Source organism: Nicotiana sylvestris, chromosome 9 (genome assembly GCF_000393655.2).
Source record: "Nicotiana sylvestris chromosome 9, ASM39365v2, whole genome shotgun sequence".
Classification (NCBI taxonomy): Eukaryota; Viridiplantae; Streptophyta; class Magnoliopsida; order Solanales; family Solanaceae; genus Nicotiana; species Nicotiana sylvestris.
In genome coordinates, this window is record NC_091065.1 from 62,980,508 (window position 1) to 62,997,516 (window position 17,009).

The 17,009-nt window shown below is 38.9% G+C and overlaps 1 protein-coding gene across 4 annotated transcripts; it reads right to left on the reverse strand.

The window, feature by feature from the left end:
* Window positions 1-4,522: 4,522 nt before the first annotated feature.
* Window positions 4,523-12,113, reverse strand: LOC104217449 (uncharacterized). 4 transcript variants are annotated; one of them, XM_070156087.1, is made up of 13 exons: window positions 11,860-12,111; window positions 11,686-11,746; window positions 11,495-11,584; window positions 11,302-11,379; window positions 9,986-10,060; window positions 9,715-9,767; window positions 8,653-8,803; window positions 8,426-8,539; window positions 6,329-6,452; window positions 6,132-6,229; window positions 5,452-5,590; window positions 5,127-5,179; window positions 4,523-4,850 (listed from the first exon to the last, which is right to left on the reverse strand). In XM_070156087.1, the coding sequence occupies exons 1-13, from the start codon at window positions 11,955-11,957 to the stop codon at window positions 4,767-4,769; spliced, it is 1,218 nt and encodes a 405-aa protein (XP_070012188.1). In that variant the 5' UTR covers window positions 11,958-12,111; the 3' UTR covers window positions 4,523-4,766. The 4 variants fall into 4 exon arrangements, 3 of the variants coding, with proteins under 3 accessions (XP_070012188.1, XP_070012187.1, XP_070012189.1); XM_070156086.1 differs by having other exon boundaries at window positions 11,686-11,755; window positions 11,860-12,110; XM_070156088.1 differs by having other exon boundaries at window positions 11,686-11,766; window positions 11,860-11,943.
* Window positions 12,114-17,009: the final 4,896 nt, after the last annotated feature.

The following is a 17,009-nucleotide window of genomic DNA, read 5'->3' on the forward strand; positions in this document are numbered from 1 at the left end:
CATAATGCAAAAAGTAAATGGAATTTTCACAAGGCAAAAGTCGTGATAAGAAAGGAAACGTTATATATATATATATGAAATTATTTACATGGATCGGTCAGGATCCTACAGAAAAAATTCAAAAAAAAGGCAAAATCCTAAGTGCCTAATTTTCTTTGGGAGCTGCGTCTTCGTCATCAGAATCCTCTCCACTCTCAAATCCACTCGCGCTCCCAGAATCATCATCATCGAAAGAGAGCAACGCTTTGGCTTCGGCCTCAAGTTCTTTCACGTTCTCGATATCGACAGCAAGGTTAAAGCCACGAGCATAAATCTCCTTAAGAATCTCTCTTCGAGACTAGTACTTGGCATGCTCGGCAACCCAGTATGATCGAGTCAAAGCCTTATAAGCAACTTCCTTTGCTCAAGCTTGAGTAGCTTAGGCATCAGCTTGGTAGATGGCCATGATTGCCTCTGCGTCAGCCTTTACTTTTCCTGCCTCAGATACGGTCTTTGTAAGTTCGGCGGCCAACCGAGCCTCGAGCTCCTCAATTTTCTTGGCTCGGGCCAAGCTTTCCTCATTCATGATTTGGAGTTGATGTTCGGCCGATGACAGTTAGGCTCGAGCAGTATCTTTCTCTGAAGCAAGGGGGTCCATGTTTTGCTTCCACCCCAAAGTCTTAGCCTTCATCATGTTGGCCTCCTCATGAAGTTGCTCGATCTTTTAGGACTTCTGCTGAACCTGCATGGTCAAAGTATTAGTCGTCATTCCCGAATTGATACATCGAGCTTCTAAAAAAATTTCATTAACTGCTCAATCAGGTCGTTCTTCTCTTTATGGGTTGTGGCCAGTTCGGCTCGGAGTTCCTTGATCTCCTCTTCTTTTTGCCCACTGAGAAGTTTGAGGGCATTTCTCTCCTCCGTGAGCTTTTTATGATCGTCCTCGCACCGGATCATCTCTGTCCAGTACTTAGAGAATGCTTCCCGATGAAGTATCAAAGCCTATGAAGAAAGAAAGGAAATCATGCAAGAAGAAATAAATACAAGCGTAATATTGATGGAGCGAGCTGAGGCTTACCCAGCTCAGAAGTCATTGAGCCTCATCGAAGAAACTCAATGCATCACCCATGTCGGTAGCATCTTTGACTCCCGTGAAGCAACCACGGAAAAGGTCCTCCCCTTCGTGGTTTGTTCCCATAGCGGGGGTCCCCATGTCCTGGGCTTCCTGAATTTGCCCCTCATAAAATATGGGGAGGGTCGGTGAATCACCAATATCTATTGCCCCAAGCAAGTCATTTGGGGTATTCTCTTCGTTTCGAAGGGCCTCGGAACCAACCCCTTCAGGCAAATCTGTCGACTGCTCATCGCGGTGGGAGGCATCTTCAGCCTCTGACGACTCGGGGACTTTGCTTGGGCCATCTTTCGAGATCTCCTCGGTTCGAGGCTGAACCTCTTCGATCATTACTGGATCAGCGGCCTTTGGGGCCTCGGCACTCCTCTTCGTTCGGGCTACTAGCTCGAAGCCAGCATCTTCATTTTCCTCTTTCTCCTCCCTTAGTCGCTGAGCTACATTAGCAAGAAGGACGACGACGTCTTTCTTCGACCTGCGAGCCTTGCTCTTTTTGGGCTTTGGAGTATCGGAGGGCAGGACCCCTTTTCTTTTCTTTTTCTTCGACGGCTTCGGGACCTGGGGCGAAACCTCCTTCTCCCCGGACGGGGGCCTCATGACGGCATCTTTCCCGAGGCCTGTATGAAAGGAAATCAAGTAAGCCTAAGAGGGAAACATTTTAACAAAAGCCATCAAATACGTAAAGAAAAGGCTTACCGAGATTTTTGGCCTCCCACCGGCCCCTTGCTAAGTCGCGCCATGAGCGCTTAGCGTACGAGAAGGTCGAATCTAGGGTCCGAACCCAGGTTTCGAGGTTTAGAATCGCACCAGGCATCCAAGCGACCGCTACATCATGGAAAAGGATATCGATGAGGATGAGTAAAGGAAACAAAATACTGAATAGAAGCTAAAGGAAGGATTTAAGTCGTAAGTCTTCACTCGAACGAACCGACCCATCCACCCTCGATCCTTTTCCTCGTCTATGCTCGAGAACAGCACCTTGTTGGCCCGACGCTAAAGCTTTATTAACCCACCTCGAAAAAGATGGGGCTTGTACAGCCTGATGAGGTGGTCGAGGGTGAAAGAGGTCCCTTTGGCTTTGCTCGCGAAAAATCGGAACAGAATCACAATCCACCAAAAGGAAGGGTGGATCTGACCTAGGGTTATTTGGTATTGGCGACAGAATTCGATGATGACAAGATCGACAGGGCCCAGCGTTAAAGGGTAAGTGTAAACACTTAGAAACTCTTTCACGTGGGTAGTGATATCTTCCTCGGGAGTCGGAATCACCACCTCTTTCTTCTCCCAATGGCAATCTTTTTTGACCCGCTCAAGGTCACTCTCAATTATCAAGCACATGTATCCCGACATTGGCTCACACCGGCCAGGGACAGATGAAGTTTTCTCGACTTTGAAGTTGGAAGAAATATCACACCCCACCTCGGGAACGCACTCCTCAGGGCGTGGCTCCACCGGCCGATCGCAATGAAGAAGCGCCCTCTTTTTATGGAACATTTTTGACGTTTTCGCCATCTTTGTGTAAGTTTAAAGAAAGAAGAAGATGATAAGGTTTGGTGGTTTGAGGGAAGGTGATAACGAGGCCTAGAGATTGTGCAGAACGGAACGTCTTAAAATATGTAAAGAGCTTTGAAGATTTGCAGATAAACTTGAAGAACTCAAAGGGATTTTGAAGATTAGTACAAGAAAAATTCAAAGTTTTAAGAAGTGAGAAGAAGACCTATTTAAGGGATTCATGGTGATGGTTCAAAGGCATTGGTGGCCGACCGCCAACTGACGCTCATTAATAATTTTGGGAACTGTACCAATAGGACATTTCGGTCACTTCCGTCGCTTACGTAACAAGGATGATGTCATGACAGATCGAGATACAAAATCGAAGGCTCAATTCGTTTCTTCTCATTACGTTCCAAGAAACGAGGGGACTATTTGTATATGGTTAAAAACGGGCCTACCCGATTTTACTATTTGATCGAGACCAGGGAATTGCATCAAGGGCCAGCCTCGTAATGGATCAAAATAGAGAACAAAGATAAGGTATCATGTCAAGATCGAGGCCAGCAGCACTCGAGACCAAATATGACAGACTTCGAGCAAAGCGCAATAACAAAAAAGCGAGATATCATAACCAGACAAAGATCATGGCAGAAATCCTAGAACAAATCAAATCAAGGGCGATTGTTTAGGCTAATCAAGGGATTTACTTCCGTAATTAGAATTATACCATAGATAGGATTCATCTGCTATATAAAGAGGGTTATAATCATTTTGTAAACACTTCACATTCATGCATATCAAAGCAATACAATATTCTCTCTTTAATTTACATTCTCTTGTTTATCAGCTTGTCATATTTTTTTTACTCTTCTTACATTGACCAGTTCGAGGATATCCGAGCTCAAGAGCTTAATTACGTTGTGACACTGTTTTGCCTTATTTTATTGTCAATTTCCATTACTAATCTTTATATTTATCAATTGGTATTAGGTGAAATCACGTATCCTTAAAATCACATTATAAATTTAATTGTTATCCAGTTTCTAGGGTAAACAATATTAATATGACATAATACGCACAACGCGCATACGGAGAGACTAGTAGTTAAATAGTGGTTATGACGTTGTTTGCTGCATTTTTATATTACTAAGCTAAAAATCAATATAGAAAATTACTTGTAGTTGTAAGTAATCCTAACATGATAGAGTAAAATTATGTATTGCCAATGCACAAAAGTTAAACTCCTCTCGGATCCCTCAGTTCCTTACTCTAATGCTACTGTGTTTCATCAATTCTTATGGTTTGCTCTACTAATACAGATTGTAGTGTCCATAAGAAACCAACCAATTCGTTTTTTTTTCTTCTTGTTGTTGATAATATGACGTGATTGACTGAACACTAAATTTAAAATGTTAACATTTCACTACTATATTATATGGAAATAGTAAAAAAGTATTAATTCATTAATCAAAAAGTAAATTTGGATATGAAGTTTAAAAAAAATATTAATTCATTAATCGAAAAGAGAAATCAAATAGTTGAAAATAAGGTTGATAGAGAAGTCGTTTGGTCTAATATTTTTTGGCAGTTATAGTAAAGTGCAATTATAGATGAAAAGTATTATAACATAATAAAAGAACCGATCCCGAAAAAAACTTGACTTTTATAGTGAATAATTATTATATACTGATGTCGTTATAGAGAAGTCTAAGTACTTTTTAGAGATATAGTTTGAATTCCTTTATCATACCTTCTTTATACTTTTGGTCCTTCAATTCATCTACCTAGTGTATTTAATTTGTTAAACTTACAGATTATGTTAAAGAATAAAGAAAACTTTTATAACTAGTCTCCAATTTATGATCTTTCACCTATGAAATTTCTTTTAGCAATTGATTGGATAAAATGAGGAACTATGACTCAAGAACAAACAAACCCATCAGACAATCAAAGAAACTCGAGCAGCTCGTAACATCGAATTATACACATAGAAGGGACATTTCAGCCTTTGCCATAAAATTTCAGGGTAGATGCTGTAAGAAAAGAAGCAGAATGTCAGTCCACAGAAACCCTGTTAAAAACACAATAAGAAAAAGCCCAAGCCGATGACCAGTTTTGCTTCCATTTTCTACAACAGTACAACCATGGCCATCCCTTGGGCTCTCTAGACTAAAAAAGGTGTCAAGCGAGGGTCTGTGTAATGCGGAAGACCAGCTCTAGCTCCCAAGGCTCTGCATTTAATTGCTGCCTGCAATCCACCCACAAATCACAGGTTAGTTTTTCCTGACATTTGTTGCCTCGGTTACACCTCCAGACTCTCGGAGTAAGGGAAGGAAAAGTGAAGCCTCCGGCTAACCATGGGGTTTGGAGAAGAGCCGGACCACATTGGGTCTATCATGTGCAACCTTTACTTGCATTTCTGCAAGAGGCTGTTTCCACGGCTTGAACTCGTGACTTCCTAGGCTAATGGAGGAAAGGAACCAAAAGGGGAAGAAAACTAGTCCAAAGAAACAAGATTTCTAACCACTTGAGCAGCAAATGGCAACATTTTCTCTGGTGGCATGTTGGCACAGATAGCTGCAAGATATAATATAGGAGTCATGAGATGAGACTTCAATAAGAGAGCAAATGGAAATGGATGCGCGCAAACATAAAGAGACCAAGATGGTGAGATCTTTAACAAGAAACTAAAGGAACCTCTAACGCATTGAATCTAACTTCAAGAAGAAAGGAGATCAATAGAATTGAGGGACATCCAACCCCTCATATTTCAGACAGCGTGTAGGAAGGCCATGGGATCACAGTAAAAGGGACAACACCGAAATAGATTATGTTGGATAAATACATACAATAAAGAACTGCACCAATGAATGCATCTCCAGCACCAGTTGTATCAACTAGTTCTGTCTGAGGTATACTTTCAGCTGTTCCCACAAGTAACTTACCGCTGATTGTCCCTATCCCTTTTGCATGTAGCTTTGCCACATTCTGCAGCCATAAAAACATATAATCTGAAGCTAATACACCATAATCATATCTACATGCAAGTGAAATCTTAAATAGCAAGACCAGCAGATAAACAAAATTCTAATTAGCACTTTCATTGGCACAAGAAGCACCTGACTGCATTCAACGTTGACTGAAAAGATCAAATGATGAAAAGTCAAAGAGCATACAGTCTTAAGGGTTAAAGGGCGTATAAACAATTTTATATATATTTGAAACTTGAGAAATCCAAACAAGAAATGTGAATGTGTGTGGGGGGGGAAGGGGGGGTGCATCTTTAATAAGTACATGTTAAAAAGGCTGGTTTGAAAGGCAAGTAAAAGGAAATAGAAGTGCTGATACTTTCTTTAGCCAAGAAGATAAACAAATAATACCATGGTTTAGAATAAAGACTATCATAACAGAGGTTATCAATGAGCCCAAGAGGCCATAAGTTAACTGTAAAATAAGGTTCCATGTGCCTACTTTTGCATGATTCCTCCATAACTGCTTGTTTTACAGAAAACGATGAACAGGTAAATACCGAGGATATGCATGCTGGCGATGTTGCGTTAGTGTCTTTTTTCTGATTCAGCTTTTCAAACAAATCGTCGACATCCCTTTCTTCCAGGTCTTGATTGTCTGCAAAAGCATTTAAGTCTCTGTAGGATGCAGAAAATATAAAAATAGTTGCAGTCTTTAGTTGATAAAAAAGAGAAGGAAAAAAAAGCACGCAAATACCCATTTCTGTCCTTTGTAGCATTAAGCAACCATCTTCACCCAGCGTCACAATAACAAATTTAACTTTTGGCAATCTTAAGAGCATGGAAAGAAGGGCGCTTGGAATAGAAGAAGCATCAGTCCATTCCTGCAAGTCAATCAATATACAATTTCCTTATCAGAGCATCACAAAAAGAATTGATGTGAATGAAAATAGCTCAAAACTTGCTTGTAAGTGAGAACGGTTAAGATGCTGTGTGACATACAATTTTTAGCCAGTATGGCCCTTTATATATCATAAAACCAAATGTGTGAACACTACACCCAACATAAAGGTTGTTGCTGTGAGACACTTGCAGTTGCAGTAGTCTAAATTTTTGTCACGTACATAGAACCAAATTCTCATCTCATTCTGAAGTTGGAAAGACTTTATATTGAAAGAGTTGAGCTAAGGCTAGCTGCAGTCTGGCCTAAATACCCTGGTCAAGAGCAGACTACAGAGGACATGCTTGACCAAGTTCCAACCACAAAGGAAGTAGAGGCATCTAATGGAGTGAGGTGTCACAAGCTGAAATCTCTTAGATAGCTCATCACAGCCTTACTGCAATTATTACCATAAAAAAGCAAAGACCTTTTCAGCTTCATTCTTTTTGCATAAATGTGCTCACTTATAATTACTCTGTTCCCCACATGGCATCTCCAACAACAACAACAACCCAGTATAATCCCACTAGTGGGGTCTGGGGAGGGTAGTATGTACGCAGACCTTACCTCTACCCTGAGTTAGAGAGGCTGTTTCCAAATAGACCCTCGGCATCCTTCCCTCCAAGAACTCCCCACCTTACTCTTGGGGTGACTCGAACTCACAACCTCTTGGTTGGAAATGGAGGTTGCTTACCATCAGAGCAACCCCTCTTGTCTCCACATGGCATCTCCATGTTCATCAAAGTCTTCTCTTCATAAAGAACATGAATAATTCCCTTCCCTTTCAAGGAGCTTTTCTCTACCGTTTTTGCAGTTAATTTTCTAGAATTTCTTCTCTAGCTTCTTCATACTTTCTTTAAGCGGTCCCATAATATGAGCTTCACAAAAGCATGACCACTCTCAAGCTACATAAAGGAGGCTCGCTTCCGAAGTCTTGTGTGATAAGAATGGGCCACTGAAACTTAAAGGTAAGTTCTACAAGGTAGTAGTTAGACCAACTATGACGTATGGAGCAGAGTGTTGGCATGTCAAGAACTCTACCAGGTTAGGTAAGATTAGGAATGAAGTTATTCGGGATAAGGTGGGAGTGGCGCTTGTGGAGGATAAGATGCGGGAGACGAGGTTGAGATGGTTCGGGCATGTTAAGAGGAGAAGCAGGGGCAAAGGGGTGAGAGGTTAGCCTTAGTTGGTATCAGGAGGGGTAGAGGTAGGCCTAAGAAGTCTTGGGGAGAGGCGGTTAGGAGGGACATGGAGCAGCTAGAGCTGACTGAGGATATGACCCTAGATAGGAGGGTGTGAAGGTCGAGGATTAAGGTAGAAGGCTAGCAGGTAGTTGAGCGTTTCTCTTTGTCCTACTCAATTCGCTAGCAATTAGTGTTAGTATGATATCCTTTTATTCATAGATTGCTATTACCACCTAGAGTTTAACTGCTTTCTTGGCTTTGGTCTTATTTTTATCTTGTTGTTTTTCCTGCTTGTTGTCATTACTTTATTCATCCGTTCTCCAGCCGAGTGTCTATCAGAAACAATCTCTTTGCCTTTCCAGGTAGGGGTAAAGCAGTGTACATCTTATCCTCCCCATACTCCACTTGTGGAAAATTACTGGGTTTGTTGTTGTGATAAGATAAGCCCCTGAATAGTGAAAAATAGAGCGCTAGACTAAGAATTTGGTAGAGTAATATTAATAACGTTGAGGACATTCATAGGGCCTTTAAAGGTCCATGAAAAAGCTTTAACGAGGAACTACAGGAAACTATCCCAATCTAAAATTATTCTCTATGAAGATTAGTGATTGTCCAACTCATTCAAAGGCAGGGGACAGGCTAGAAGCAGGACAAGAGATGTTCACATACTTCCATACATATGCTTGCAGCCAAAAAACTAGACAGATGTAGTTTATAAGAGTGAATATCTTTCCTGAGGAAATTTGGTTGAGCAAACAACATAGCTTGCGAAGCTCAAAAGGTGATCTAATCCTTCTCTTTTCCTCTCAGCATCAATTAAAATGGGTATACCCCTTGTATTTGCCTGCACTGGAAATCCAAAAGCATGCAGTTTATTTCCATTTTAAATGTATTGGATTCAGGAATAGTATTGAGAACTCAGAAAGCTTGATGGAGAGAGAAGTGAGAGGAAAATACCTCCTCTGCTACAACAGCAGCAGTTTCATGCAATCTCCCGTCAAAATAGACAAGCTTAGCACCATCCAATGATGACAACAAATTTGATTGGGAAAGATCAGTAGGTATCATGGGTGGATATCCAGGGGTGTGAATGCAAGTGCGAGTCTTCCTGAAACATCAAACACAAGTAGTTCTTCAATAGAAAGGCAACCTGTTTTCCTACAATTAATGCTAGAACCTCCCCAGTAAAATTCAATCAGCATGCAAGCTGCCAAGAAAAATGATCAACTATGCGATAAAAACTAGTTGGGATTAAGATTCATTGATGTTGCGTCTGTTATTTTCCTGAAGTTCTCGGTTCGGGTAGAGACTTGTATGGCAGTCTAGGAGGGAAATCTGAGATATAGAGAGCATCTAATATTAGAAAACCCCTAATTTGCCGTTAAAAACAAATTGTTTACCAATAATGAAGTTAAATCTGTCCAAATAGAGCAGAAGCACAACGGAAAATTCATAACCAAGCCCAATAAGCGTGATTGAGGAACAGTTCGTTGATTGGTTGATATACAAGCTGCAAAGATGCTGCAGTAAGCAGTATCCAAGACACGTCAGTCTCCATCTTTAAACATGTCAAACTTTTGATGTAATTTCAACCCAGTGTCTCAATAGAGAAGATTTACTGACCAGAAACTGACTAAGGGAACTAAACATCAGAGTCAACGCAGTTAGAACAAGTTAGAGCACAGCATATTTTCATTATTTATCTATTGAATTTTGGTTTAGATGGGCATGTTATGGCGCTGTTTGACTTCTGATAAGTACTCAGAGACTTGAAATTTAGTTTGATTCTTCAATAGCACAGCGCTAAAATTTGCAGCTGCCACCCAGCAAATAGTATATCATAGAATTTTTTTGACATAGAAATTAAAAGAAAACATTAGACAGGACTCACAAGTCACAACTAACACTTGGATATAAACTTCAGCGCTGCAAATCCATGTCAGGACAACTACTTCGCAATCGTAACTAATCACTATCAACAGTCTGGAAATGGCTGAAAACAGAACAAAAGGCACTCACGTTTGGTTGTCAACAATGATGTAGGTAAATGGTGAATTGCCCCCATCAGACACCTGGAATTAAAAAACATATGGTATAAATAATTAAATACTTCCCTTAGAGGTGAGTATATGGCAATAAGCCTGAGGACAGAAAAAGGCAGAATCACGATTTCACTGTTTAAAAAAGTACAGGACCATTTCCATTATATAAACAAACTACAAAAACACAGAAAAACCTTCTAGTTGTCATTTTTCTAGCACTAGAAGCATTGAAGGTCTGGATGGCTCACCACGATAAAAGACGAATCTACACCATCAGCTTCTAGTTCCTCCAGTATCCCCTTTCCTTGAGAGTCATTAGAGACCTAAGAAAACAACTAGGAATTAGGAGATAAAGGTGAAGATTTCAAGGACATTAATTCAAAAGGTTATAGAAGTTACAAATTGAAAATGAAATTAAGAAAGCCAGAGGAAAGATTGATGGATGCTACTGCTTGAAGACTGTTTCTAGCAATCCAACATGATGAAAGGCATTACCATTGGTTGGTTGGTTGAGAGACTAGTTATGCAAGGACTACAATAAATGGATTGTTATTACCAAAGCCTATCATGAAAATGCTAATACACGTACATCCTGTATAAAATAAGACAGCAATTTCCTCATAAGTTATATAGGTCTTACAGGCCCCAGGGCTTTGGTTCAACGGTAAAGATGCAACATGGAATTTTGGAAGGCAAAAGAGAAACACTCGGCCTTAAACAGAGATGTATTTTTTTGTTAGCTTTTTGGTGCAATCTGGTTATTGTACATGATGTAGATGCTATGCTAGACGTAATAGGGATTGCATAACCTGTAATTATACCTAACGCACGGGCTTAGTTCAAGTATTATAAAATCTTTTATTACCTACCCAAAAAAAAACGTAACATGGATTGAGTGGATAGGGCGAACGTCATGATTTCGAACCCTGCCACCGACACGACGCTGGTATTTAAGTGGGAGCAAGTTAGAGGGCTTGCATTAGGGTAGGTTGTCTACATCACACCCATTGGGGTGCGGCCCTTCCCGGACCCTGCGTGAACGCGGGATGCCTTGTGCACCGGGTTGCCCCAACTAAGTTAGAGGGCTTTCATTAGGGTAGGTTGTCTACATGAACGCGGGATGCCTTGTGCGCCGGACTGCCCCAAGTTAGAGGGCTAGGCCCATTCTCCCCACAATTCCGAACCAAGGGATTTCTTGGTTATAAAAACAGAAATTATATAGGGTATTACATTTTTTTTTTAAAAAGAGCTATGCAGGAATTAACTACACGTAGTTTTTCAATGGAAATAAAAAACTGTATTAGTGGAGTCATCTTAATAATGTATAGTTTTAAGCAGGAATTCATGTCACATTAATCATGCAGAGTTCTATGATGGGATTTAATCTTCACCTTATCAAAAAAAAAAAAAAGTTCTATGATGGGATTTTTTTTTTTTTTTTTGGTGTGTGTGTGTGTGGTACCTTTAATCAAACTACGCCATATAAATACATCTTTTCTTCTTATACAGATAACAACCGAGTAGAGGATGCATAAAGAGCTGAATTTCATAGTGAGAGAGAGACCTTTGAAATAATTCTAGGAGTTAGGCCAAGGCGAGCTGCACAAGTCAAAGCATTCCCAGCATTACCGCCTCCCTGGACCTGTAATTACCACAATAATCATTTCTCATTATTGCAAAGAATTTTAAAAAAAAAAAAAGAACACCGAGCTCAAACTTGAGCAGTAACAGTCTTTGCATAAATGTTTAAAAAGAACCTGAAAGCTAGTGCTTCGAATCTTATCATCTGGATTAGGATAAGAAGCAACAGCAGCCAAGAAGTCCACTCCCACCGACCCGCAACCTAACTGTGCTCAAATTACATAACAAAATTCATCTATTAGTATACTATAAAACATACTCTAATAATAACTACAAGTCCATAAGAAGCCGAGGAAAAGGGACCCACTATGATGCGATTTTCGGGGAGCACTATCGAAGCTTGAGTCGCCGGAATTGACATTTTCACTCTGAAATTTCTGCACTACAACTGTCAGCTTATTCTGGTGAAACAGGGCTGACGTAACTGTGTATTTTTAAATAATCTTTAGGAAAAATATGTTTTTAAATTAAGTCAGTATACCTAGCTGTAGTTGGCGAAGGGAAGGGAGACGGCAAAAGGGTACTAGAATTTAGCACTGTGCCACCGCAACTTGGAAGCAGCTGTCCTAAAGTCGCCATTTTTGAGGACCTGATATTAAGCACTAAACTGCGGAAGCGCGTGGCGTTGATCAACCGCGCGTGTCTCTAATGACTGCCAATAACATATCCCCTGATGTAGATGAGAAGCGAGAGCACCGCCTTATTTTTAGGCCTATTTTCTTGATTTTGGACATGCATTTCTGAGAAATAATTTATCTTCTTAAAAATATATTTTTATGTTTGACTGGAAAGTTAAAAATATTTTAAGAAAAAAGTTGTTAAATATTAGAAAATAAGATAATTTTCTGGTTAAAAAATTTAATATTAAAGATGGATAATAACATTGGTTGAAGTAAAATTGGAAAAGGTTTAAGAAAAATAACTTACAACTGAAATGTTATTTTCCCATCTCCGTCGAGAAATATTTTGTAGCAACCAAACATCAGAATGATTTATTCTTTGAAAAACACAAACTGCCTGAAATGTTATAAAATAAAGACTGTGAAGTAAAGACAAGTATAGAGAGAAATTGTTATATTATCCGAATTCAAACTGAGGTACATAATGAACTGAAATCTCTTCTATTTATAGAAGAAAGGAAGCTATTGTGTAAGCTGTTACTATACCAGATATGGATAATCTTCTACCAAGAGCAATGTTTATCTATAACGGAGTACTGAAAGGATAAGCTTATTATACCCGATATGGATAATCTTCTACCGGGGTAATATTTATCCATAACTGGGTACTGAAAGGATAAGCTTATTATACCCGGTATGGAAAATCTTCTACCGGGGTAATGTTTATTCATAACTGGATACTGAAAGGATAAGCTTATTATACCCGGTATGAATAATCTTCTACCGGAGATAATATTTATCCATAACCGGGTATCGAAGTGATAAGCTTTTTAAGGAAGCTTATTTCCAATAGAGTACTAAATAGATAAATATATTTACGGTGGAGTCCCATATGGATAAGCTTCTTCAGGAAGCTTATTTACAACGGAGTACTAAATGAACATCCATAATATAATATATTTATAACACTCCCCTTGGATGTTCATTAAAAGATAATGTGCCTCATTAAAACCTTACTAGGAAAAATCACGTGGGAAAAAATCCCAGTGAAGAAAAAAGAGTACACATATTTAGTAAGACGCATTGTCAGGTGCCTCAAAAAACCTTATAAGGAAAACTCCATGGGAAAAAACCTTAGTAAGGGAAAAAGAGTGCATCGCGTATTTTACTCCCCTTGATGAAAACCTTGTTTCAAATATTTGAGTCTCCGCATTCCAATCTTGTATATCATCTTCTCAAAAGTTGAAGTTGGCAAAGATTTAGTGAATAAATCTGCTGGATTATCACTTAAACGGATTTGTTGCACATCAATGTCACCGCTTTTCTGAAGATCGTGTGTGTAGAATAATTTTGGTGAAATGTACTTCTTTCTATCTCCTTTTATAAATCCTCCCTTCAATTGGGCTATGCATGCAGCATTGTCTTCGTATAAAATTGTGGGTCTTTTCTCACATTCCAAACCACATTTTTCTCGAATAAAATGAATTATTGATCTCAACCATACGCATTCCCTACTTGCTTCATGAATAGCTATTATCTCAGCGTGATTTGAAGAAGTAGCAACAATAGATTGCTTTGTGGAGCGCCATGATATGATAGTACCTCCATATGTAAATACGTAGCCGGTTTGAGATCGAGCTTTATGGGGATCAGATAAATAACCTGCATCTGCATAACCAACAAGGTCTGCACTATCTTTGTTAGCATAAAACAAACCCATATCAAGAGTTCCCTTTAAATATCGCAATATATGCTTAATCCCGTTCCAATGTCTCCGTGTAGGAGAAGAACTATATCTTGCTAGTAAATTAACAGAAAATGCTATGTCAGGCCTTGTAGCATTAGCAAGATACATTAGTGCACCAATTGCACTGAGATAGGGTACTTCGGGACCAAGGAGTTCCTCGTCCTCTTCTGGAGGTCGGAACAAATCCTTATTCACTTCAAGTGATCGAACAACCATTGGTGTACTCAATGGGTGCGCTTTGTCCATGTAAAAGCGTTTTAAGACCCTTTCTGTATAGGCAGATTGATGGATAAAGATCCCGTCTGCTAAATGTTCAATTTGCAGACCAAGACAAAGTTTTGTCTTTCCAAGATCTTTCATCTCAAATTCTTTCTTAAGATATTCAATTGCCTTTTGGAGCTCTTCTGGAGTTCCAACAAGATTTATGTCATCAACATAAACAGCAAGTATAACAAATTCTGATGTCATTTTCTTTATAAAAATACATGGACAAATAACATCATTTATGTAACCTTCTTTCAGCAAATATTCACTAAGGCGATTATACCACATGCGCCCAGATTGCTTTAAACCGTACAAAGATCTTTGTAATCTGATTGAATACATTTCCTGAGATTTTGCTTCAGGCATTTTAAATCCTTCAGGGATTTTCATATAAATTTCATTATCAAGTGAACCGTACAGATAAGTTGTAACTACATCCATTAGATGTATTTCAAGCTTTTCATGTAGTGCTAAACTGATGAGATATCGAAATTTTTTGGCATCCATAACAGGTGAAGATGTTTCATCAAAATCGACTCCAGGTCGTTGTGAGAATCCTTGTGCAACAAGGCGAGCTTTGTATCTTTCAACTTCATTTTTATCATTCCTTTTTCGCACAAAAACCCATTTATGACCAACTGGTTTTATACCAGCAGGTGTTTGGACTACTGGTCCAAAGACCTCTCTTTTAGCAAGTGACTTCAATTCCGATTGAATTGCCTCTTGCCATTTTGGCCAATCAGATCTTTGTCGACATTCTTCGACAGATCGAGGTTCAAGATCCTCACTATCTTGCATAATATTAAGTGCAACATTATATGCAAAAATATTATCCACCACTATTTCAGATCGATTTAAATTAATCCCATCACCAATCGAACTTATTAAAAGTTCCTCACTCACATGAGCTTCGGGTTCATTGATTTCTTCAGGAATCTCAGAACTAATCAGATTTTGGGTCTCTTCAGGAGATCCCTTCATAGTATCGTTTTGATCATTTGTCGATTTTCTTTTTCGAGGATTTCGATCCTTAGAACCCAAAGGCCTACCACGCTTCAGGCGTGTTTTAGGTTCACTATCTCTCATGCTAGTAGATGGTCTTACTGGGACATCAATTCGGATAGGCACATTCTCTGCTGGGATATGTGACTTAGTTATCCTTTTCAAATCAGTAAATGCGTCTGGCATTTGATTTGCTATATTCTGTAAATAGATGATCTTCTGGACCTCCTGATTACATATAGGGGTACGGGGATCAAAGTGAGATAATGATGAAATTTTTCACACAATTTCTCTTTTGATTTCCTTTTTCTCTCCCCCTAATTGTGGAAAATTTGTTTCATCAAACCGACAATCTGCAAATCGAGCAGTAAATAAATCTCCTGTCAATGGTTCAAGATAGCGAATAATAGAGGGTGATTCAAACCCAACATATATTCTTATCCTTCTTTGTGGTCCCATCTTACTACGTTGTGGTGGTGTTACTGGCACATATACAGCACATCCAAAAATTCGTAGATGGGCAATATTTGGTTCATGACCAAAAACTAATTGTGACGGAGAATATTTATTATAATGTGTCGGTTTGAGACGGATAAGTGATGTTGCATGCAAAATAGCATGGCCCCAAGCAGTAATGGGCAATTTTGTTTTCATAAGTAGTGGTCTTGCTATCAATTGCAGGCGTTTAATAAATGACTTTGCAAGTCCATTTTGAGTATGAACATAAGCTACATGATGTTCAACTTTTATCCCAACGGATAGACAATAATTATCAAAAGCTTGAGATGAGAATTCTCCAGCATTATCAAGGCGAATAGCCTTTATAGGATAATCTGGGAATTGTGCCCTTAATCGAATTATTTGGGCTAATAGTTTTGCAAACGCCAGGTTGCGAGATGATAGTAGGCACACATGAGACCATCTTGAAGATGCATCTATTAGGACCATAAAATATCTAAACAACCCACTTGGTGGGTGAATAAGTCCACATATATCCCCATGTATACGCTCTAAAAAGGCAGGGGATTCAATACCAACCTTCATTGGTGATGGTCTAGTGATCATTTTTCCTTGATAACAAGCATCACAAGAAAATTCGTCATTTGTAAGAATCTTCAAGTTCTTTAATGGATGCCCACTCGAATTTTCAGTAATTCGTCTCATCATTATTGATCCGGGATGGCCCAAACGGCCATGCCAAAGCACAAAAGTATTTGAATCCGTAAACTTCTGGTTTACGATAGAGTGTGCTTCAATTGTACTAATTTTTGAATAGTATAAGCCAGAAGATAAAGTTGGTAACTTTTCTACAATACATTTCTGGCCAGAAATATTCTTTGTAATACAAAGATATTCCCTGTTCATTTCATCTATTGTCTCAACATGATACTCATTTCGGCGGATATCTATAAAAACTTAACAGGTTTCTTCGGGACTTGGAGGAGAACAATGCATTGTCTATAATAAGTTTTGTTCCCTTAGACAGAAATATTATGGCTCTTCCGGAGCCTTCAATCAAACTTATATTACCAGAAATTGTTGAAACATTTGCTTTTTCCTTATGCAAATAAGAAAAGTATTTCTGATCGTTGAATATGGCATGAGTTGTTCCACTATCAATAACACAAATATCTTCATGATTTGTCTTTGATCCAAACATAATTTGAGGGTTATCCATATTCTTCAAAATAACATAAATAAAATATATTATAGTAAACATCATTATCAAAGCATAACTTTTATTTATGTACAACAATTACATAACCATACTATCTATTACAAACAACAAAAATTAAAATATTTACATTTCTACAGATTCACTACCGATTACATGACTTGTTTCTCCTTCTGGGAGTGCAAAGTAATCAGCTACATCCAAATGCATGAAGTCTAAATTATCTTCAGAAATAAAATTTGCTTCAGCATTTTTCTCTGTCTTCTTCAGGGAGGCTTGATAAAGCTCAACCAGGTGCTTTGGCGTACGACAAGTACGTGACC

Bases quoted from the DNA above. Each gene is read 5' to 3' on its own strand.
- LOC104217449 (XM_070156086.1), bottom strand. From the start codon at position 11,957: ATGGCGACTTTAGGACAGCTGCTTCCAAGTTGCGGTGGCACAGTGCTA. The intron at 11,380-11,494 runs GTTCTTTTTAAA...TGGTAATTACAG, and splicing joins TTCGAAGCACTAGCTTTCAG to GTCCAGGGAGGCGGTAATGC. The intron at 9,768-9,985 runs GTGAGCCATCCA...TTTTAATTCCAG, and splicing joins TAGATTCGTCTTTTATCGTG to GTGTCTGATGGGGGCAATTC.